Source organism: Pseudophryne corroboree, chromosome 1, assembly GCF_028390025.1.
Source record: "Pseudophryne corroboree isolate aPseCor3 chromosome 1, aPseCor3.hap2, whole genome shotgun sequence".
NCBI lineage: Eukaryota > Metazoa > Chordata > Amphibia > Anura > Myobatrachidae > Pseudophryne > Pseudophryne corroboree.
The window spans coordinates 307,566,227-307,591,505 of record NC_086444.1 but is presented as its reverse complement, the minus strand read 5'-3'; the positions used below and the strand labels follow the sequence as shown (position 1 = coordinate 307,591,505).

At 43.9% G+C, this 25,279-nt stretch overlaps 1 protein-coding gene across 2 annotated transcripts in view; it reads right to left on the bottom strand.

Moving 5' to 3' along the window:
• The window catches only part of VPS33A (VPS33A core subunit of CORVET and HOPS complexes), a 117,761-nt gene that overhangs the window by 80,094 nt on the left and 12,388 nt on the right, over nt 1-25,279 (bottom strand). For both annotated transcript variants that reach the window (XM_063964463.1, XM_063964464.1), the window contains exons 4-5: nt 7,758-7,947; nt 6,563-6,679 (exon numbers count right to left, since the gene is read on the bottom strand). In XM_063964463.1, the coding sequence (XP_063820533.1) occupies nt 6,563-6,679; nt 7,758-7,947 (307 nt within the window). The remainder of the gene's footprint in view (nt 1-6,562; nt 6,680-7,757; nt 7,948-25,279) is intronic.

The following is a 25,279-nucleotide window of genomic DNA, read 5'->3' as shown; positions in this document are numbered from 1 at the left end:
ACTTGCCTACACTCGCCTCACACAACTTATTAGACCAACTTCAGTGAGGCTTTCATTCCCAAATTAACCACAGAGACAGCACTGAATAAAGTAGTAAATTATATGGTCACTGCTAAGTCCAAAGGGCATTACTCACTTCTTATTCTTCTAGATCTCTCTGCAGGTTTTGACACAGTTTACCACTCTCCTCCCACACAAATACTACAACCCCTAGGTCTTCAGGACACAACCCTTTCTAGGTTCTCATCGTGCCTAACCAATTGCTCTTTCAGTGTACGCTTCTCTGAATCCACCTCCTCTTCGCTACCTCTGTCAATTGGAGTACCACAAGGCTCAGTCTTAAGTCCTCTGCTTTTCTCAATCTATACCACATCTCTTGGCTAACTAATCAGCTCTTTTGGATTTTGGTATCACCTGTAAACAGATGATACTCAAATCTACCTATCATCACTATCTGTATGGGTCTATGTCACTGAAGAATGCCTGTCGTTTACTCTTGGATGTCATCTCGCCAAGTCAAGCTTAATATTTCCAAGACAGAATTAATTATATTTTCAATGACCAATAGTAGTTACCCACATGATACCTCTATCACTGTTGAGAACTCTACAATAAAGAGAAAACACACGGGCAATGACTGCCCCGTTACATCGGGCGCTAATTAATTAATTAAAGAGAACACCTGATATATAATGGTTAATATAATAGCGGCTCCTACAGTGCAACTGGATGCCAAAGACAAAAATGTATAGTTAATGTTCTATAAAAAAACATTTAAGGAGCGCTAATATCCAATAAAAACTTTTTATTATTAGAGATAGTGGAAAACCACTTATGATGATTAGTTTATAAGTTAAAAACATAAGCAGTGCAAGTGCATATACATGTATAAGAAATCACATTCACAGTAAAAATAGCTTTAAATTCACTGCAGTTGGCCTTTATGCCAATTATTAGATATTTCAGTCCACAGTCATAGATAAGGCTGGTGGCATCCGTACTGATACAGGGGTAAGTAAATAGACTCCACAAGATAATTAGGATTTACTAGTGGATTTATGCAAAGGGGTTGTTATATTTGTAGTATGCTGTTGCTCACCCCTGGCATTAGGATCCGGTTTCTCACTTGTAATTGTAGACGCTGATTCCCGTCAATAGCAAGTAGCGGAGGTGGTTCTCGGCAGCCGACGACGTCTGTAACGGGTTACCCGGCAAGGGAATACCCGAGATGAGGCGGCACCTCAGCAGAACGGGGCTTTTCCAAGCACAGCAACAAGAGTTGAACAGGAATGGATCCAATAAACGTGATGGAAGGAAACCGTACTAATCCCTTAGTAACAGTAACGGATGATCCGTGGAAGTCTCCAGCAGTGGACAAGCAGTTAGAATGACCCTCTACGCGTTTCTCCGCCCACGATATCGGCGGTTTCCTCAGGAAGTGTGTATTCCCATTTTGGCAGGTGTGGATGTATTTAAGTAGGTATCAGCCAACCAGCTTTAGAGTCTGTTTATTCACACCTGGAGATTGTAATTGGGTTTCACACTATATTTGGTCATTTGCACAGGTTGAATTAATTAGTTTTGTTCAGGTGTAGACATTATATAAATTTCAGATAATATAAAGGGATATATATACAAACTAGAGCAACAAGAATAAAGATAATACAAATCCGAATAGGTATGAACACTATATTGTCGCTGTCGGCAAAGGGTGTCGAAAAATGTGTATAGGTGGTCTAATGAATATATATATATATATATATAATTAGCTAAGTGTAAAATAAGCTTAGCACTCCCACATTATAGGTTGTAATGAATTTCATATGGGGGATCAAAGTACATTGACTCATTAATAATTTTAGTACATCATGATTGAATTTTGCTTTTTTACTTTATAATAATCAACATTATTTTCGTCACCCTTATAACGAAAAAACGACTAATAGTGTGGATATGGCATCTCAGAGTTTAGGCATATAAGAAACTCATACAATTCTCATGGCTGCAGTGGCCCAATGGATAGAGAAACGGGCTGCGGTCAAGAGGCCACCGGTTCAAGACCGAAGCCAGAGTTGATACCCTTACATTTTATTTTTTAATTTTTTATTTTTTATTATTATTACATATTTATATATATAAGGTAGATATCTATTGTGAAAGGCGGGGAAGAATTATTATGCCGACTTCTATTGGTAGGGTAGAAAACGGCTCAAATTAAAACCAAGGACGCACAGACTATGGAGAATGGTCATCTATAAAGAGAAGAGACATATTGTTCATAAACAGCAACAGTTTACAACTCGTGCCTTATTGTACACCATCATTTGGGCAGAAAATAATTATTATGCCAACTTCTATTGATAAGGTAAAAAACGGCTCAATTTAAAACCAGAGCCGCACAAACTAAATAGAAGATCGTCTATAAAGAAGAGAAGCATGTTGTTCATAAATAGCAGCAGTTTACAGCTCGTGCCCTATTATAGGCTATCATTTAGCATAATTAGGAATCGGAAGTAAAGCTATAAGGATAATGCTGAAAACAATGTTGGTAATGATAACAGTATAATATTAAATATAGAAGAAAATCAATAGACAAGACATTTCATTGGAGAGGAAGATCGTACCTATCCTGATAGGGAAGAGTAAGTTAAATTATAGGGAACTAGAGCCAACCCACATAGTAGATGTGTGGGTATCGAAGGAAGGGAACATCTATAACTAGTATGTGTAAGGGCCCCAGAGGCATCAGATGCATCCATATCATCACATGAATATCTAAGCCTATGTGTTCACACACATATATCTAGACCCATAGTGCTCTACAGGGAAGATAGACTCAGATACCATTAAGTTCAAGATTTTCATTAAGGCCCATAGGATGTAAAGTTTCTAGATTATAAATCCAGTAAGCTTCTCTATTGCAGAGGTGATTGTATCTATCACCGCCTCGTGGGGTTTTTTTTTTTTATATGTTCTATCCCCTGTAGGGACAAAACCCTGCAGTCTCCATCATGAAGGGAGTTGACGTGTCGTGGTACACTATGTTTCATTGATTTATTAAGGACTAGTCTTCTGTGTTCTAAGAACCTAGTGTTTAATTGTCTGATGGTTCTCCCCACATATTGTACCCCACAATTGCAGGTAATAAGATATATCACAAATGTCGTTTGACAAGTGATTCGACCCACAATGTTAAAAATCTTCCCAGTTTTGGATGAAGAAAATTGGTTGCTCTCACTGATAAATCTGCAAGTCATACATCTGGATCTTTCGCATCTTTGGCATCCCGTTCTCAATTTCCCATGTCCAAATGTGGAAGTGGACATCAGCGATCTGGCCCCTGATTTCGAGATGCCAGAGCAAGGGCCCAGGGGATTATTTGATCCAACAAAGTGACTGGGGGACAGAAAAATTTTTAGGTTCCTATTTTTCTTAAAGATAATCTTTATTTCTTCTTCTAGATGGCCTGCCAAGATTTTATCCATTTTTAATATAGGAAGGTTTTTATTAAGAATTTTCCTTATCAAGTGCGAAGCACTATTGTATTTTGAAACAAAAATAGGTTCACTGTCTCCAAACTCTAGAGGGGAAGGGGTATCGATAGTTTTAATTTTTAGTAAATCTTCTCTGTTTCTTTGTTGTGTTTCAGTAAGAGCTCTATCTATGACCTCTTGGGGGTAACCTTGATCTAGAAATGACTGAGTTAATTCAATATTTTGTGTTAGATAGTCAATTTCATTCGAACAGTTTCTTTTGAGTCTCAAATATTGGCTCTTAGGAATATTCGTTACCCATGGGCGATGATGGCAGCTTGAATAATTTAGGAGGGAGCTACAGTCAACTTTTTTCTTGAAAGTTTTTGTTAAAATTTTTCCTGAGATTGGGTCAGTATGAAGCGCAATATCCAGGAAATTGATATCAGTGTGATGAATAGTGCTAGTGAAGGACAGGCCAAAGGTATTGGTGTTTAAGTGATCAATAAATGAAGTGACTGAGTGATAATCCCCTTCCCAAATAATAAAAAGATCGTCTATGTATCTTCCATAGAGTACCAGGCTCTAGTTTGTATATATATCCCTTTATATTATCTGAAATTTATATAATGTCTACACCTGAACAAAACTAATTAATTCAACCTGTGCAAATGACCAAATATAGTGTGAAACCCAATTACAATCTCCAGGTGTGAATAAACAGACTCTAAAGCTGGTTGGCTGATACCTACTTAAATACATCCACACCTGCCAAAATGGGAATACACACTTCCTGAGGAAACCGCCGATATCGTGGGCGGAGAAACGCGTAGAGGGTCATTCTAACTGCTTGTCCACTGCTGGAGACTTCCACGGATCATCCGTTACTGTTACTAAGGGATTAGTACGGTTTCCTTCCATCACGTTTATTGGATCCATTCCTGTTCAACTCTTGTTGCTGTGCTTGGAAAAGCCCCGTTCTGCTGAGGTGCCGCCTCATCTCGGGTATTCCCTTGCCGGGTAACCCGTTACAGACGTTGTCGGCTGCCGAGAACCACCTCCGCTACTTGCTATTGACGGGAATCAGCGTCTACAATTACAAGTGAGAAACCGGATCCTAATGCCAGGGGTGAGCAACAGCATACTACAAATATAACAACCCCTTTGCATAAATCCACTAGTAAATCCTAATTATCTTGTGGAGTCTATTTACTTACCCCTGTATCAGTACGGATGCCACCAGCCTTATCTATGACTGTGGACTGAAATATCTAATAATTGGCATAAAGGCCAACTGCAGTGAATTTAAAGCTATTTTTACTGTGAATGTGATTTCTTATACATGTATATGCACTTGCACTGCTTATGTTTTTAACTTATAAACTAATCATCATAAGTGGTTTTCCACTATCTCTAATAATAAAAAGTTTTTATTGGATATTAGCGCTCCTTAAATGTTTTTTATAGAACATTAACTAAACTCTACAATAAAGCCTATCACACAAGCTCGCTGCCTAGGTGTCGTCCTAGACTCTGAACTGTCCTTTGTTCCTCACATTCAATCCATCTCTAAATCTTGCTACATGCATCTAAAAAACATATCCAAACTACAACCACACCTTACACGAGACACTGCAAAAACACTAATCCATGCTCTCATCTTCCGCATTGATTATTACAATAAGCTTCTTACTGGTCTTACCAAAATGAGACTATCACCACTACAATCCATTCTAAATGCAGCTGTGAGGCTAATCTTCCTTGCTAGACATTCATCATCTGCGGATCCACTCTGTCAGTCCCTCCATTGGTTACCTGTATTCTACTGAATTCAAAATATATAAAAAATACTTTTACTCACACACAAGGCCATTAACCAAAACTACACCAACGTACATCTCTTCGATAATTTCAAAATATCTCCCGCCTCGACCTCTTCGCTCGTCACAAGATCTACATCTCTCATCCACACTCATTTTTCGCTCTCATTCACGACTGCAGGACTTTCTTTGGGCTGCACCCACTCTGTGGAATGGCCACCCACGCACAATAAGACTCTTCTAGTCTCCAAACATTTAAGCTAGCTTATTGAATACAGGAACTGCTCACAAATCCTTATATCCCCGCTGTACAGTCCACATATATCCTCACATATTTTATTTTTCTCCACTTACCCATGCTTCTGTCACTAGGAAAACATTGCTGTGTGACCATATTATACAGCCCACAGTGAACCTTTGCAATCTGGTGGACCATTATGCAACAGATAATCACCTATCCTTGTGCATCAGTGCCTACTTCCCTATAGAGTGTAAGCATGCTACTTCCATGACAATCTGTTATTACCCAGTTTTGTTTTATCAATGTTTTTTCCAATTGTTTTGTTTTATCTTATCTGTTGTTTCCATTTGTAAAGTGCAATTTGCTGCACTATATAAAAGATACTGTTAATACATACATACATACATAAATAATGTCATAACTTGCTTAGACTCAAATTATCAACTTCTTTCTTAGTGTGAAAAAGTTTGTCTGGCAAGGAATAGGTTCCCTCCAAATACATAGGATGAAAAAGAAATCCCTCCACAATTTTAATAGTTGATTCAGCAATTTAAGACTGGCCTTACAAGCTTCCAAAAGGGTTAAACCAACTGTGATCACAAAGTAGTTTACAACTTTCAATGAAAACTTGCTAGGAGGTGTAAGATGGTAAAAGGAGAGAATAGACACAGTCATCAGACCTAATTCCAAAACCTTACATCGCCATAAACCAAGATATACATAAATACTAGGGCCAAATGTAAAAGCCTGTAAAATTGTGGCAAACTGGTTTTGCCTTTTAAAAAAATTGTGACTTTAAAGCTCGCAGATAAACTGCTGAAATTTCATCTGTCTGCTATAAAGCCAGGTTCCCCTATAACAGAAGGTCATTGGAGGAGTATCTAATACGGACAATGAACTTATTATGTGCGGTCATAGTAAACCAAAGTCAAGGGTAAATTACTTCACTAGGGGGAAGAGAATACTGCGGCTTTCACTTCAATGTCTGTGTAAAACCAGGCATAAGTAAAGGTGTGGTGCAGACTTACCCTCGCACATTCTCCTTTCCCACAAATCTGAGGAATAGTTCCATACAATGCTTGCAAAGTGGTGAGTCCTTTAGCTGCATGGTAAAGAGTGGTCTGATCATTCTCCAAGTAACATTCCTGGTAAAATAAATAAAACCTCATATTTTAAACGGTTCAATAATAGCCGTTGTTTTTGTTTGGAATACAGGTCAGACACTGAATTCGTTTCAGTGCTAAACATCAGCATTTCAGAAAAGAAACAGGAAAATCTAGATAACAGTCTCATAAAAAAAAAATATATATTGTAATCAACAAGTAGGTTCTGTAGCTGTGTTAGAGTTCTGTGTGCTAAGATAGACTGGGAACCATTGCACTAAAGAAGGGGTGGGGAACCTTTTTTCTATCAAGGACCATTAGGATATTTACAAAATCCTTTGGGGGCCATACAAAAATTATCAACTTAAAAATTACCCTGCCCCCAAGTAGTTATGCCAATCAGTGGTACTGAATGCGCGCGCCGAAGGCGTGCACATCAAAAAATGGGAGGTGATACACAAATGCTCCCACACTGCCAGATACACAAATGCCCCCACACATGCCCCCCCACCCCACTATGCTGCTCACCACTTCTGCGGCGGCTGTGTGTCAGGGGAGGGGAGGAGAGCGCAGCGTGTGCCTCTCCTGACCCTTAGTGCTCCATCCGGCGGCTACGGCGTGTCTCAGCTGTCAGGGGTCAGGGCAGGGAGGAGAGCACGGCTCTGTCGCTTGGGCGGCGGCGTGTGGAACTTCAAACAAGCCGCCGTTTAGTGAGCCAATCAGAGCTTGCGGACAGGCAGCGACGGCTCCCGATTGGCTGCTGGTCCGCAAGCTCTGATTGGCTCACGAACCGGCGGCTGGTTTGAGATCCTACCCGCCGCCGGACATAGCTGCTGCGCACTCCTCCCTGCCCTGACAGCTGAGACACGCCGCCGCCGTACTGAGCGGCGGCGTGTCTCGCTGACACACAGCAGCGGGCGGGTCGGAACAAACGGCTTTGCGGGGCTTATACGGCCCGCGGGCCGGAGGTTCCCCACCTCTGCACTTAAGGATCCCATACAAAGCTATCCATTAAACAATTTATTTTTTAAAGAAAATTACTTATTTTTCTGTTCAAATCTTGTTTAACCAATGACAATTAAAATCGCATGTAATTGGTTTTTAGCAAAGCTCTGATTACCTTAAATGCATGTTCAGATTCCATTGATAACAAATCACCATCAAAAGGAATCAAGTTCAGACGATATTCCTCACGCTTATGGAATGATCCCAAAACTCCCAGATCCTTCAGCCGCTGCTCACACAGCAAGCTATGACGCGGGACAAACAATATATGGAAGTCCCGTTGTGGGAATCGCCCCTTGTCTTCTCTGTAGTAACAAAATAATTTGCATGAATATATACAAATAAATATCTTTTAAAGGGATTTTTAATAATATATATATATTGGATTATTGAAGTGTGCAAGTATTCAAATACATTTTCTATATATATTATATATATATATATATATATATATATATATATATATATTAGTATTATACCCAACAAATGCCTATCAATTATCTCCTCTTGCAGTCAGGAGAGTAATGTCAAAGTATAGCATAGGAGAAAAACAGTGGCCTTCAATAATCGGCAATATGAAGTACCTCACATCATCGATAATCACAGTACCACAACATTGCAGATTTTTCTACATTCCTCTAGGAAAAATCTGCGATGTTGGTGATCACTAGGTGGAAACAGTCAAACCGCTGGCACCACACAGAGCATTTACAATAATTGAGCTCCCCCTTTAAATGTTATTTAGTGATATACAGTGGGGCAAAAAAGTATTTGGACAGCCACCGATTGTGCAAGTTGACCCACTTAAAAAGATGAGAGAGGTCTGTAATTTCATCATAGGTACACTTCAACTGTGAGAGACAGAATCTGAAAGAAAAAAAAAAAACTAGGAAATAACACTGTATGATTTTTAAACAATTTATTTGTATATTCTTGCGAAAAATAAATATTTGGACAATCAAAAAGTTTAACTCAATACTTTGTAATATAACCTTGGTTGGCAATTAGAGGTCACTGTAGTTCTTGACCAAGTTTGCACACACTGTAGCAGGTATTTTGGCCCACTCTTCCATGCAGATCTTCTCTAGATCTGTCATGTTTTGGGGCTGTCGCTGGGCAACACGGACTTTCAACTCCCTTCACAGATTTTCTATTGGGTTGAGGTCTGGAGACTGGCTAGGCCACTGCAGGACCTTGAAATGCTTCTTACGGAGCCACTCCTTAGTTGCCTGGGCAGTGTGTTTGGGGTCATTGTCATGCTGGAAGACCCAGCCATGTTCCATCTTCAATGCTCTTACTGAGGGAAGGTTTTTGCCCAAAATCTCACGTTACATGGCTCCACTCATCCTCTCCTAAATACGGATCAGTCTTCCTGTCCCCTTTGCAGAAAAGCAGCCCCAAAGCATGAGGTTTCCACCCCCATGCTTCACAGTGGGTATGGTGTTCTTGGGATGTCATTCATCATTCTTCTCCCTCCAAACACAGCAAGTGGAGTTTATACCAAAAAGTTCGATTTTGCTCTCATGTGACCACATTACATTCTCCCAGTCCTCCTCTGGATCATCCAGATGGTCACTGGCAAACTTTAGACAGGCCTGGACATGCGATGGCTTAAGCAGGGGGACCTTTCGGGCGCTGCAAGATTTCAATCCATGACGACATAGTGTGTTACTAATGGTAACCTTTGTGACTGTGGTCCCAGCTCTCTTGAGGTCATTGACCAGGTCCCGCCATGTAGTTCTGGGCTGATTCCTTACCACTCTCAAGATCATTGTGATAAAGCTAAATATTTATCGTATATAATACCCTTTATGAGGTCTAAGAACACTGTACGCTATCTACGTATGAAGTACCGTAAGGGTACGCTAGTTGCGTAACAATCGCTTTGCCGTGATCGAGACGCTCAAGCGTCACGTTCACTCACGGCCAAGAGATCACAGGCAGGCACGTTATTGGCTGTTGACTAACGTAATGATTCGCTATAGCGTAGCGGACGCTCGGGACCACGAGGAGATCACCAGCGGTGCTGACGCTCACTATATTAAACCTTTGTATCTAAACCATAAACAGTGTATTGTGCAGTAAAACCTTAGTGTAATGTTAGAGTGTAAATGCAACACAGTATAACCTTATTACCTTTAAAGCTGTTCGAGCGTCACCGACGCTCTGAGAATACTTAATACTATAAGAAACACACAGATACCGTGCTCAGGGTCCAACGCCTAAAATATATATTATGAATGCTATACTTGCAAAAGAGTTAAACACAATACAAGTCATACACTACAATATAACATAGACTACCTAACCAGATAACTACACAGGAAATACAATACAATTTAAGGGAAAATGAGAGAGAAAGAGAAGGAGAGAGAGAGAGAGAGAGAGAGAGAAATTGAGAGAGATTGGCTCGGAATAACAAGAAGATCAATATGATTGCGGAGAAACACTTACGCACAAAGGAAACGATCGCATGCGCCTCTGGACATCCAGCTCCCGATTTTCAGCAATGATAACCGTTGAAGAGTGAGAGCTGGATGTGATCGGCCTTTCTATTTATGCCCCACACACAATGCAATTCAATGGTCCCTACAATCTCATTGTTCATTGGACACAGGAATTCCTCCTCGCATTATAACAAAAGGTCATAGGTTGATTCATACAGGTGGGCTGTGACTATTTCCAACAGCTCAGGTGGGAGGGAAACTGGGTTTCCCGCCGCATGGGTAATAAAGTGCAAATAAAGTAAATGTTCATAAACTTCTTATGTCCATAACTATTCGCACGAGCGATTGATCTGCTTCAAACCAACACCGGAATATTTCTAATTAAATATTCTTCCGATGGATACTAAACACCACTGTATTACTCCTGTCTGACCCTTCGTATCAAACAAAGAGGGATTTCTCTGTTCATGAACATTCTATATTAACCAAACTTTCAGAATCTATCAAAGGGACCATGATCTAAAAAATACATTATATAGTGAAAATATGTAATGATTGAGTCGCACGCTACGATCACATAAACTCTACCGTAAATACGCATACCGTGCGCCTGCTGGTGCCCGCGACTGTGAGTATGCGCACGTACGGGAGAGCGTACGCATGCGCAGCACGGACCTGTGTGAGGTGCAAATATGGTAGTGTGCATAGAGATATTTTTCTGACTTTGACAGTCCACCCTTTGGCAGTCAACAATAACTGCCACTTCCTGAAAACATTTCAAAAAGAGAAAAATATATGTTAGGGGTTAATACATTTACATGGTTGGGTAAGGGAGGAGAGGAGAAGGTAGGAAAAGGGTATGACCTAGTGAGATAGCAGAAGCATGTGTGTATGAATCCGTGCTTGGGGGTCATGTATCATCGTGCCGTACGTGTTTTAAATCAAGCTTCGAGGTATTGCGAAGTATACATTTGAATTCCTTCTTATCCCGTGGTACGGGTCTGTGGATGGGCTGTCAAACTTTACCGAGCTCTTTTCGGCTTTGGTTGTAACAAAATGGGGGAGCACATTGTAGTTGATGATACATGAATGGGGGAGATATGTGATTGCTGATATCTGTGCCTGTATTCCCTATCGACTATGTGTGTCATTACCTGAGGGTTGTTGAAATGAAGAAAAGACATAATTACGGTAAATGCGGTGGTATTCTATGTCAGGTAAATGTACATTCGTCGATTGAGGTCTTGTTTGATGTCTGTTGAATGCAGTCTTCTTTGTGCTTTTGCCCATAAGGTGCGAGCAAAAGCTGTCAATGTCCATAGATTTACAAAAGTGTTGGGCTAGCGTAATTTTAAAATTTCTAGGGAAACTGGGGATCCATGGCATAGTTCATCAAAAATCTGTGTATCAGGTTGTCAAAACTTATTCTTTAATCTCTCTGTTGTCTGTATATCGGCTCATCAAATTCCTCGTCCAAGTGGGTCTTTTTCCCTTGGAGGAAACGGAAAAACAGGTGAAAGAAACGGACCGTAGAAATCGCATTTTCATCACATCATTGTTTCTACATTTGGGTCATAAATCAAGTCCATTGGAATTACAGTTTCCTCACTCCTTAAACTCATTACCCTAGTACGATGATTGCACCTCATTAAAGCCTGACCGCATCTAAATATCAAACCAATCGTTATGATAACACCTAAGATACATAGGAGAAACTTCCCAACATCCATTATGACTCCTTGAGCCCAGTCTCCTAAACCGGAGAACCAATTTCGCGGGTTCAACCATGACACCCAACCAGTCAGCTCATTACTCACAGCAGCAAGGGTGAGATTGTGTCTTCTGCGAAATTCCCACTTTAGTTGGAGAATATCGTCCATCTTTTGGTCTATGACCTCGACCGGGTCCTCGGTGCTATTCGTAATATATGTGCAACATTTCACGCCGTATTGTGTTGCCAGTGTGACACAATATCCGCCTGTTACTGCTGTGAGGTAATTAAGAACCATTCTATGCTGGACTAGTTCTGTTTTGTAAGCCTGAAGTTCCCTTCCAGTATACCTAAATGTGTCATCATACATTTCAGTGATATTATCTAACAAATTTGCGAGCGCCGATATGTATTTATAATTCAGCACTCCTCTAGCGGTGCGGGTGAAATCTAACGCGATTAAGAATTGAATCCCGGTGGATTCACTTATCAGATCAGAGGCCGGATGCTCTGTCTTCTCTATCAGGTGTCTTTTAACAACGTGCTCGTAATGGGTGTGAGTATAAGGAGCTTGGGCACCACGGTGTATGTCTTTCATTTTGTCATGTGATACAGTCATTACTTCAGGCAGTACTTTTTCAATATAACACAATCCTTCAGAGTTTGGGGCAAGCCACTTGTACGCCTTTCTCCCGCATATGAAATATGCATCATCGGGGAGAACATATGGGACGGAGTAGGACATAACCATAGTACACACCTTCCATGTGAAATCTCCTAACCCTAATTCTTCCATCTGCTTAGTACACGTATCAGGTTGTACGATATGTGCACAGTATCCTGGTGATACCTCTCCAACTCTAGTAATCCTATTTCCTAAGGTATACCTATACCGGAAAGATTTTCCCCTACTGGCTATGTGGCGTACAAGCTCTGTATCTGTAGGCATTCTATCTGCTCTATGCGAAAAGGTCATGGTTTGGTTACTCCATGACACTTCCCAATTTCCCGGCTTTCGGGGATTGGAGATGTTGAAACATAATAGGGACCTATCCACATGGTGTTGGAGGAGCTTCAAACTAGGAGGACTGGAGATATTAAACCTCCTGTCCACCGGTCTCCCACCACTTAACTCAAGTACCTCCCCTATCGTTAAAGGAAATGGTACTAGCCCTGATTTGCTATGACCTTGAGGTACTTGAGAGTATACCCAACAATCTGTTTTATTTAACACACTACCCACTAAGGAGTGATAGTCACTCAATGGATGCCGGTCCATATGGATATTAAAACTGGATTGGCATTTCTTTATGCACCCATCCTCAATGACATTGTTACAGAACCGACAGATACAGTTTTCTTCAGCTAACAATCCTTCACAATTCCTTCTATGGTCAATGCTATCGGATCGTTTTCTGATACTCGCCTTTGCTTGTTGATTATGTTGTTCTTGGAAAACTACGCCTCCATCTCTGTCATCAGAACCCATTCCAGAACCTCTCTCGACCTCCATGGTACTCTCGCCGGAACAGACTGCTCTGGTCAACATCATGGTCAACAGGAAAATCCGGATCACAGTCTCTTGGGGCAAGTCCATCTTGTAGGAGGAAACGGAGAAGAATGAGAAGGGAAAAAAAATAATTTGAGGGAGAGGGGATGGGAAGTTGGAGAAAAACAATAAAAGGGAACAGGGGATCGACAACTGCTTTTGGTCTTGTGATTTTCAATGCTCAGGTGCCGCCTTAATCCTCCTGGAACAGACACTCCAGTGATACAACCTCTACCGTCTGTTCCTTATCACGGGACCTCTCGGGATCAGCAACCTTTTTACAGTGGGACGAATGAACCCAAGTCTCTCTCTCAGCAACCTTCAATGCTGTAGTGCTAGTCAATAAGACCTGGTATGGTCCTTCCCATCTGTCAATAAGGCAACCTGAGCGTAGAAAATTCCGTATCATTACATAATCCCCAGGTTCAATGTCATGACAATTACTATCTGGTAAATCAGGAATCACTAACTTCAGATTATCATTTTGATTCCTCAACTGTTTACTCATGTTAATCAAGTATTTTACAGTCACTTCATTGTTACACTTCAAATCATCCTGAGGGTTAATCATGACATGCGGTTGTCGACCAAACAAGATTTCAAAGGGAGACAGATTAAGAGGGGACCTGGGAGTGGTTCTGATGCTGTACAGTACAATGGGTAAAGCTTCTGGCCATGTCAATCCTGTCTCTGCCATCACTTTACTCAGTTTATTTTTAATAGTGCTGTTCACTCTTTCCACTTTCGCACTCGCCTGTGGACGGTATGGAGTGTGCAGCTTGCTATCAATTCCCATCAATTTACACATTCCTTGAAAGACATCACCTGTAAAATGGGTACCCCTATCACTTTCGATAATTCTAGGGATACCATATCTACATACAAATTCCTGCACAATTTTCTTAGCAGTAAACATAGCGGTATTTGTGGTCGCCGGAAATGCTTCGACCCAATTTGAAAAAAACATCTATACAAACAAGTACATATTTCAAATTTCGACAAGGGGGTAATTGAATGAAGTCAATCTGTATTACCTGGAAAGGGCCGCCGGCAGGTGGGATATGGGATGGTTCTGTAGGTATTGCCTTTCCAATATTCTTTCTCAAACAGGTAAGGCATGACATGGCTCTTTTACTCGCATGAGAAGAGAATCCTGGGGCGCACCAATATGCTCTTACCAACTTGCACATTCCTTCCTTGCCTAGATGAGTCAGCCCGTGAGCTGCTTCAGCCAAACATGGAAGATATGCTCTGGGGGCCACTGGTTTACCATGTTCATCCGTCCAGAGTCCTGAGGACTCCTGGCCATATCCCTTTGCCTTCCAGACTGCCTTTTCCTGTGTGGAACACAAATTTTGCATTTCACACAACTTCTGTGTGTTGATGGTATTAAATACCATCAATTGTGTGGTGTCTGTCTGTCTGGGGGTAGCAGCTGCTAATTTAGCAGCTTCGTCTGCTCGGCTGTTACCAAGTGATACTGGGTCTTGGCTATATGTATGTGCTTTACATTTGATAACAGCCACTCTGTCGGGTTCCTGTATCGCTGTTAGAAGCCTTTTTATGTGAGCTGCATGCGCTACCGGTGTACCAGCTGCCGTCATGAAATTTCTGAGGCGCCATAGGGCTCCGAAATCATGGACTACCCCGAATGCGTATCTAGAATCGGTGTAGATATTGGCTGATTTGCCCTTAGCCAATTCACATGCTCTGGTTAGGGCGACCAGTTCAGCAACCTGGGCTGAGTGAGGTGGGCCTAGCGGTTCCGCTTCTATGGTGCCTTGGTCATCTACGACTGCGTATCCAGTACACAAGTCTCCCGAGTCTGACTGTCTATGACAACTACCGTCCGTGTAGAACGTAAGTTCTACATCTTCCAGTGGGTTGTCACTGATGTCAGGCCTTGCGGTAAAATTTTGGGTCAAATATTCCATACAATCATGAGTGTCTTCCTTTGTATTAAATCCTCCTTCCCCACCACTCTCATCCTCCACCCTTTGTGCCTGTCCAGGCACACCTGGGAGATATGTTGCAGGATTTAATGCACTGCATCTCCTTATGGTGATGTTTACGGGGGCCATTAGTGCCAATTCCCATCTTGTAAACCGCGCTGATGAGACGTGTCTGGTTTGTGCAGAATTTAACAAGGCTGACACTGCATGTGGTGTATGAATTGTGAGGTTATGACCTAGCACGACGTCTTCGCTTTTCGTTACTAGCAATGCTATCGCAGCAACGCTTCGCAAGCATGTGGGGAGGGATCGCGCTACCGTATCTAGCTGAGCGCTGTAATATGCTACCGGCCTGCTGGCATCACCGTGCTTTTGGGTTAGTACGCCTGCCGCGCAACCAGCACTTTCTGTTCCGTATAGTTCAAAGGGTTTCCCATAGTCCGGCATACCTAATGCTGGTGCCTGCGTTAGGCACTGTTTAAGTCTCTCAAATGCTGCCTCAGACTCGTCTGTATGCGAAATCCGATCAGGTTTGTTTGAGGAGACCATCTCCTGCAAAGGTAACGCTAAAATGGAAAACCCTGGGATCCAATTACGGCAATACCCACACATTCCTAAAAATGTTCTGATCTGTTGCTGGGTTTGTGGCAGAGTCATGTCTCTAATTGCTTGAATTCTATCAGCGGTCAGGTGTCTCAGTCCTTGTGTTAAACAGTGTCCCAAATATTTTACCTTAGTTTGGCATAATTGCAACTTGTCTTTGGAAACCTTGTGTCCTGTGTCTGAAAGATGAAACAGGAGCTGTTTCGTATCCTTCAGGGATGCTTCCAATGAATCAGAACACAGTAGTAGATCATCCACGTACTGTATTAATACTGATCCACTCACTGGTTGGAAAGACTGTAAACAATCATGCAAAGCCTGAGAAAATATACTTGGGCTATCTATGAATCCTTGTGGTAATCGAGTCCATGTGTATTGGACTCCTCTGTATGTAAATGCAAACAAATATTGACTGTCAGGGTGCAGAGGTACCGAAAAGAAAGCGGAGCAGAGGTCAATAACAGTGAAAAATTTCGCAGTGGGAGGGATTTGCATTAGGATGACAGCTGGATTTGGCACTACGGGGAACTGACTCTCAACTATTTTGTTAATCCCCCTTAGATCCTGCACTAGCCGGTAACCCCTCACCCCACTCTTTTTAACAGGGAAGATGGGACTATTGGCAGTGCTGGACGTTCTTACCAGAATGCCCTGTTGTAGCAAGCGCTCTATTACGGGATAAACGCCTAACTCCACCTCTGGCTTCAGAGGGTACTGTGGGATTTTTGGAGCTATCCTACCATCTTTTACTTGTACAACTACCGGAGCTACGTTTGCCATTAATCCAGTGTCCTGTCCATCTTTTGTCCAAAGTGACTCTGGTATCTGAGATGTCATTTCTTCTACTTGGGAGGGAGTCCTATTTGTCATAATGGTATGTGACATTAATTTTGACGGGGAGTCTAACATGTCTCGTACTTCCTGAGCGTGATTCTCAGGTATGTCCAAGAATACACCTTCAGGAGTACAATAAATGACGCACCCCATTTTACACAATAAGTCTCTACCCAGGAGATTGGTCGGTGCCGATGCAGCCAGCAAAAAGGAATGCTTGGTATGTAACGGCCCTACTGTAATCTCGGCTGGTTTGCTAACAGGGTAGTGCTGGACTACTCCCGTTACCCCTATGGCTGGAATTGTCTTACCAGTGGTTCTCATGCCCACTGTCGAATTTATCACTGATTTGGCCGCCCCTGTGTCTACAAGAAAGTTTAATGATTTACCAGCTACATTGATTGCAATTTCTGGTTCACTTCCAAGGCTTGCAATCAATTTTACTGGCTGCAGATCACAGGTATGGCCACACCCCTATTGGGTATGGTGACCTCCCTGAATCCCGCTGGCAGCAACTACTTGTGAGGGAGTTAGCTGGGAACTACCAGAGGTTTGCCAATCTCTGTTTGGGGGGTATCTTTTTGTTTCCCCTGCATGTGGCTCATAACTCCGTTTCTGCGGACCCTGCTCCCAATGTCGTGTGTCGTGTCGTTGTCTAGGGGGTTGATACATTTCTCGATCTACAGTCTCGTGCAAAGTGTCCCTGTTTGTGACAAAAATAACATGTTACCACATTTGACTTACCCACAGGGTTTGGTGATGTTAACACAGGCTGTTTTGTGGTCAGGGCCTGTATACTTACTGCCATTAACTTATCACTTTGTTGTTCCCTGTGTCTGGTGATGTTCCTATCGTGATCAATAGCAGCCTCTCTCAAAGTAGCCACAGACAGACCTCGCCAACATGGTTGTGTGGTCTGTACCCTAGTCTTTAATGATTCTTTTAAACCATCCATCAGTACCGATACTGCTACTTCTCGATGGTTTATGTTTGTTTTAATGTCCTCTATGCCTGTGTATTTTGCCATTTCTGATAATGCTCTGTGAAAATACTCTGCAGCTGTTTCTGACTCCTTCTGTTTAATGGAGAATATTTTGTTCCATTTAACTACGGCTGGGAAATACTCCTTTAACTGTAAGCTTATTCTTTTTACATTGTCTTTGTTGTACACATCTGTAAGAGGTACATCCTGATCTAATCCACAGTCAGCTAAAAATTGAGTTGCGTCAACATTGGAGGGTAAACATGCTCTCAGCAATATCTGCCAGTCTTTGTTGTTGGGCTCTACAGTGTTACCTAGGTCTCTGATGTATTTTTGGCTGGCAACTAAGTCTTTTCTAGGGTCAGGGAATTCAGACACTATGGTCCTTAATTCCATTCTGGAAAATGGGCTATACATGGCAATGTTCCTCACAGGGGTGACTCCTGATGTGTCAGTTTTCCCATTTGGAACAGCGATTACCTTAACAGGATTAACTCTAACAATATCACTCTGTGTGGGTTCTACAGCCTGTGGTGAAATGGCTTCAGCATAGTGTATGGTGCCGTACTTACCTGTAGATACGACCTCACCTATCCCTCCGCTAGGGGCCCTTGATACTAATCTCGTGGGTGGAGCTGTGCCTACTGTGGTCTCTGCTATGGTGGCTGCTAGAGAGAGCGCTGAAATTGTTGCCGATTCGTCTTCTTGATCACACTCCTGAGGAAAGTTCAAAACAGGGTACAACTTGCACGGGTTAATACTTGCATTGGTTAATTGGTTAACATTATCTTTAACATTTACACAGTTGCTAAGTGTTTGTGTGTTACACCTTAGTGCGTCATTCTCCGCAACCAATTTCTCTCCCGATATATATGGTGGCGGTGGGGCCGTGGCTATCAGTTTTCTGATTGAGCCAGATCCCGCCGCCTGAGCCAATCCTCTCTGTATGTCACCCTCCTGTTGCCACAACTGCAAATAATCATAATGCTTGATTCGTCTCTTTGCTGATTTAATGAGACATATCCTTCTCCTTAAATTCGTTAACACTTCTGTGCTGAAGCTACCTACTCTTGGGAATTTCTCCCCGTCATGTACTGTCATTCTCTCCCATTCATCACATAAAACCTCTGTGTGTGAACCGTATTTTTCACACATCACGTACCTTGCCGACCCAACTGGTCGGTTCACTGAATCAACCCGAACCGAGGTTGATCGCCCCCTACCTGAACAAGTGGCCCCCATAGTTCGAAGGTGTTGCTTTATTCAGCCAACCCTTACGCAAACCAAAATGTTCAAAATAGGCTGACGGTGGCGGTTTACCGAGTACCCCACTCACTCGCCCACGCCGACCTGATCACACCGATATGGTGCTGGCGTACTCGACCCAGGGCCCCTGCGACCTGAACCTCTATTTACTGGAACCTGTGAGGGTGATCCGAAGAACACTTACTCTTTCCAGTAACTATTGGTTGTTGGATAGTTCCTGAGTGAGCAGCGAACTTCCCTTAAAATAAAAAAAAATTACACAAATCACGTTAGAATGTACAAATAGCGTTTATGACCTTCGTACACAAATAGTACCGGTCAGGTTTACTAATGTACACAATTACGTGCGGTACAATCGTTCAGCACATAAGCAACTAATCTTATGTACGGAGCGACTAGTGGAATCGAAAATTGCGGCTGCGAATTCCTTCAGCCAGAGCTTGTATGGCCTATATGGGTGTTGCACCAACCCTTTCTTGGTGTTGTGCCTGTGGACTGTATAGCGGACTTCCTTGTCTGCTGTACCTGAACCTGTTGGTCTGCTATGACCTCCTGGTCTGTTACAGTATGACCTCCTGGTCTGCTACACTCTAATGCTCAAATTGTATGTTTTAACCAGGGATGCCTCCCTAGCCACCATGTACGTCACTTACACGCATGTACCTCACGAGAACTCGACTTTTCTTGTGGTTCAACCTGTAAAATTGTATACAACGGTATCTGACAAGAGCTCCTGGGACCCATTGCCCAAACTACTTTATTCTCACCCTCCTGTGCCTCCTTGACAACCCCACCTCCGCTATTACCCTGCCTGTACCCCCTGCTGAGCCTCCTGCAGCGCCGCGGAATCGGGGAGCAGTTTTAACTGCTCCTGCGGGTTGCGGCCTGCGGGACCTGGAGGAGCCGGGACCTCGAGTTAGGCTGCAGGCCGGAGACGGCTCCAGGACCCGCTGCCCGGGCCGCGGATCTCCCCCGGAGCTCCGTTCTTCCGGCTGCCGCTGGCCGCTGGCCGCGGCTAGCGGTACCTCCCTCCTACCAGCTGCACCCTGCACATACCTGCCCGACGGGGACCCGGAGAAAGGACTCGCGGGGCGGCGCTGAAGGGCGTCCGGCGGCCATCTTATACTCGAGGTGCTGGGAAGTTCACTGCTGAGCTGCTGGACTGGGATCCCTGGGACTGCAATACTGCACTGCAATACCAGGGGGAAGTGGCTTAGAGCTACACGGAGTAGAAAATAAATTAGATAAATAAATAAAAAAATAAATTAAAAAAAAAAAAATATATAAATAAATAACAATAATAATAATTAACCCTTTCCCTTCCTATACACCCCCTGTCCCTATTCATACCCAGACACAGAAGGCCGCAGAGCCCTGGGGGACCCTCTCACACTGACACCAATGCTACGGGCCACTCCAGGAACATATCAGATAACCTGGTCCCGGAGGCCCTGTATGTGACACCAGCGCCGCCATATTGCTTGTGGGCAGCAGGCCCACACCACCCCAGACAATCACTGGACTGCCTCTTTGCATCCCTGCCATACATCTCCGCAGGTTTGGTTGGAGACTCATAAGGGGGGCATCTGCTGGCCCCAATCTTTTGACCACCGTGCATTTACACTGTGAAGAAACTCACAGCCAGCTACACTTTTCCATACCATTGTTGAGACGAGATCTCCCTCTTATGGCAAACTCCTGAACTACATCCCTATCCTCAGACTTTCTTATACTGCATGGTACCTTCGGAGGGGAGGCTAGAAGCGCTCCAAGATGGATGAATGGTGTGCCGACACTATCCAACTACAACCCTCTCACGCTATGGTACCTGAGCTGTAACATACAATGACCTGATCAGGCCACGCTGGGGGGAACACGTGATACGACACTCATGCTTATATGTGGATACCCAGTTCGACGATAACCCCCTCCGATCACGCCTAATATTGTGCCTCATGCCGGGCAGACGGTCAACCAAGAAAAGGTCATCTGCCTTAGCTAATACATCCAAAACCAAGGCATTTCAGACGCTGTTCCGGCCGCCGATAATTGGCCCGACCTCAACCACCCCTTCTTCGTCCTCCTTGCCTTCCAGAGTTATGGCAGATAAGACAACTGAGGAGCAATCGGCTCCCCTTCCGCCACCATCTCCTATGATGGAATCCTCGGACCTATCCACCATTCTCTCCACACTGCGATCCCTGCCTACCCGTCAAGACCTGCAACACGACCTTCAATCCATGGAACAAAGAATACAGGATTCTATACAGACCCGTCTTTCTTCTCTGCAGGCGGACATTACGCATGTTGCGGATAGAGTAGTAGCACTAGAAGATTGCTCTGAAAAGACGGTCACAAAAATTTCTGACCTCCATGATCTCATCTCGCGGCAGTCGTGTTCTCTGGTGGCCATGGGTCGGCGATTAGATGACGTGGATAACAGAGGTCGGCGGAATAACCTACGAATACGAGGTTTGGCTGAGGACGTCGCACCTCAAAACCTTGAATCTGCCCTAACCAAAATATTCAATGAACTTCTGGAAATGGACTCGGACTACCAGATAGTATTCGACAGAGCACATCGGGCTTTACGCCCGAGAGGAGCACCGACGGAGCGACCTCGAGACGTTATCTGCAGGCTCCACTACTTTCAAGAGAAAGAAGAGATTCTCAGAGCAGCCAGACGAACACCGAACATCAATTTTGAGGGCCAGAAGATACAAATCTTCCCAGACATCTCGTGGTCCACCTTACAGCAGAGGCGGATACTCCGCCCCATCACAGATGAACTCAAGAGCCGTAACATTAAATTCCGTTGGGGTTTTCCGATATCCATCCAAGTGAACTATAAAGGATCCTTTTATGTTCTACAGGAATACGACGGTGTCAAGGACTTCTGCTTAGCTCTGGATATCCCGGCCCCAACCCTCCCTAATTGGCTGGACCCGTTTGAACTCTCGCTGGCTCCACCACCCCAAAGGGAACAGTGGCACAGAGTCCGCAATCCTCGGAGGCGGCGGCGAAACAACACGACCGGAGAACCCTCACATGTGCCTGATACCGCGGGTGCCACGGATGACGAGGGTTGACGAAGATGGACCGGAACCCCGGCAACAACTCATAAAGACACGTGACTATTGGTTATGTTTATTAAGTAATGTTTTGCTGTTCTCTCTTCTACAATGTTTTTTCAGTACAGGTTGAATAGTCTACTTTAAGGGCTACTTTGGTACTCGATTACCACGCATGGACGCACATGGACTGACGCACCCTGCCATATTGTATACTCTGTTATCTATGTTTGTTTCCCCGATTTCTAGGTTGTCATTCTCATACTGGACTAGCAATTCTTACCACGTTGTCCTACCTCCATGTCACTACTGCCCTACTAGGCTATCGCAGTTTACTGACTTAGTTTTCCCCTTATTAGAACTGTTATATCCACTGAACAACTTTTAATAGTATTGTTTATACTTTAATGCTATCGATGGTGAAGTGTCCCGGTTCCCCCCGGACCCCCCCTTTGCTCTGCTGTACACTTGTAGATCATGGGCCGTTTCCGGTCTCCCATGACTAACGACGCAGAGTATTGCTGTTGCATCGACAGCTGTTTTCTTTATCTCGTTTGTCTTTGTTATTCCCCCCCCCTCCCTCCCTCTTGTGTTTTCCTACCCCTCCCCCATTACCCAGACAAGATGCCCTGGGCGGCCGCTCATTTAGTAAGGCAATATGGGTTCCATAGCAAATTAACAATGCTGGTACTCATGACTACTAGATTATTATGGCTACTTTAAAGTTAGTATCATTTAACGTAAAGGGCCTTAATATCCCCGAGAAGAGGTCCCGGCTCCTACACACTCTACACACCGACAAAGCAGATGTGGTGTTCCTCCAGGAGACGCATTTTAAAAAGGGTGCCTCTCCGAAGCTACACTCCCGTCACTACCCGCAGGGGTACTTCAATGATTTCTCTGGAGCTAAGGCTAAAGGAGTTGCAATCCTATTTGCCAAACATATTAGACTGAATGATGTATTAGAAATCCCAATTGGGGATGGGAGGGGCCTGCTGGTGAGGACTACTATTGCTGGCCAAATTTTTACATTTGTTAACCTCTATCTCCCTAATCAGGGTCAGATCCGCTTTGTGAAGGAGGCTTTAGAGTTGATAGGGGGTGACCTTAACTGGGCATTGGAGCCTCTTCTAGATACTTCTACTGGAGCGCCTAGATCCTCTAGGAATGATGTTAAACGATTTAAATCAATCTTACACGACTTTCAGTTAATAGACACCTGGCGCCTGCTCCATCCCAAAGACAGGGACTACACGTTTTATTCCCATCCTCATAATTCTTACACCCGTATTGACTATCTCCTTGTAGACCATAACTCCCTCGATTTTCTAGTTGATGCCTCAATAGGTCAAATAGTTGGCTCTGACCACGCCCCAATTACGGTTACCATGTCCTTGCGTTGCCCCCCCTCCCGTCAGTGGCGTTGGCGCTTTAACGAGCATTTCATCAGAGACCCAGATTGCCGAACCCAACTAGACAGTGCTATTGAGGATTATATAAATCTCAACTTGACTGATGAAGTCTCCCCAGTGACGGTTTGGGAAGCCCACAAATGCGTGATTAGGGGCAAATGCATCCAACTAGGCTCCATCCTTAAAAAACAAAAAAATGAATGTCGAGAAGCTTTACTTGCTAAAATTAAAAGACTGGAGCTCACTCACAAGTCTACGCTAACCTCGGACGTCTTAGCGGAACTACAAGACGCTCGTGCCTCTCTTAATGGCTTACTGGATGAAGGCACTCGTAGAGCGTTTCGCTGCTGTCGACACAAGTTTCATAGATGGGGTAATAAACCCGGGAAACTTTTAGCCCGCGCCCTCCGCGCCCAAAGATCCCTGACCTATATTCGAGAGATCAGGGACTCCTCTGGTGTCCCCCATGCTTCTGACGGTAAGATGGCTGAGATCTTTCAATCGTATTACACGAATCTCTATAATCTAACGTCTCAGCGCTCCCATTGTGAGCAGTCATTGCATGGGAAGACAGTAGAGGACTACCTGGAAGAGATTGGATTCCCGTCCCTCTCCCCTGCTACAATTGAGGCCCTCGAAGTCCCTTTTACGGCTGAAGAGCTGCTGTCCGCTCTGAAGTCCTCCCCATCTGGAAAAAGCCCGGGCCCCGACGGCTTTCCCATATCCTACTACAAAACATTTCAGGATAAACTTCTCCCCCTCCTGCTCCGTGCATGCAATGCCGTCTCCCCGCAGGCCCCCTTCTCAAACCAGTCCCTAGAGGCTCATGTCACAGTCATCCCTAAAGATGGAAAAGACCCCTCATTGCCACCTAGCTACAGGCCAATATCCCTCCTCAACGTGGATCTTAAATTATATGCTAAACTCATGGCAAACCGCCTATGCCAGTTGCTTCCTACAGTAATACATCCGGATCAGGTCGGTTTCATACGCGGCAGAGAAGCAAGAGACAACACCATACGAGTGTTTGACTTGATTGCCCATGCGCACACTACTAAGGCCCCCATGATGCTTCTCTCCATAGATGCTGAGAAAGCTTTTGACCGTATTGACTGGGTCTTTATGGAGACCGCGCTGCGTCGGCTGGGTTTGGGAGACGTGTTCTTGCAAAAAATACTGGCACTATATCGAGCCCCCTCAGCACAAGTGCGGGTAAACGGAATATTATCTGGCCCGATAGCCATCTCAAATGGAACTAGACAGGGGTGTCCGCTGTCGCCATTGATATATGTCATCTGCATGGAAGCTCTAGCTAGAGCCATTCGGCAGAATACAGACATCACTGGTTTGAAGGTGAGCAAAGACGAACATAAACTGGCATTATTTGCTGACGATCTTTTAGCGGTTGTTACAAATCCTACCGCTTCCCTGCCTGGGCTTATGAAAGAATTTGAGCGCTTTGGAACGCTATCCAATTTCAAAATTAACTATGCTAAATCAACGGCCCTCAATATCTCTCTCACCACGGACTTAGTTTCATCCCTAAAGACTGCATTCCCATTTGCCTGGCACCCCTCACACATTAAATACTTAGGCATCCTGATCCCCTCCTCCCTTTCGACCACTGTCACTCTGAACCACATTCCTTTACTGCGAAAATTGCGCACGGAAATGTCACAATGGCTCCAACAGAAGTTCTCCTGGCTAGGCCGTATGAACATTGTAAAAATGAACATCTTACCACGGCTACTTTACCTTTTCCAAACTATCCCCCTACAGCTCCCCCGCCAGTTCTTAGCAAATGCGCACA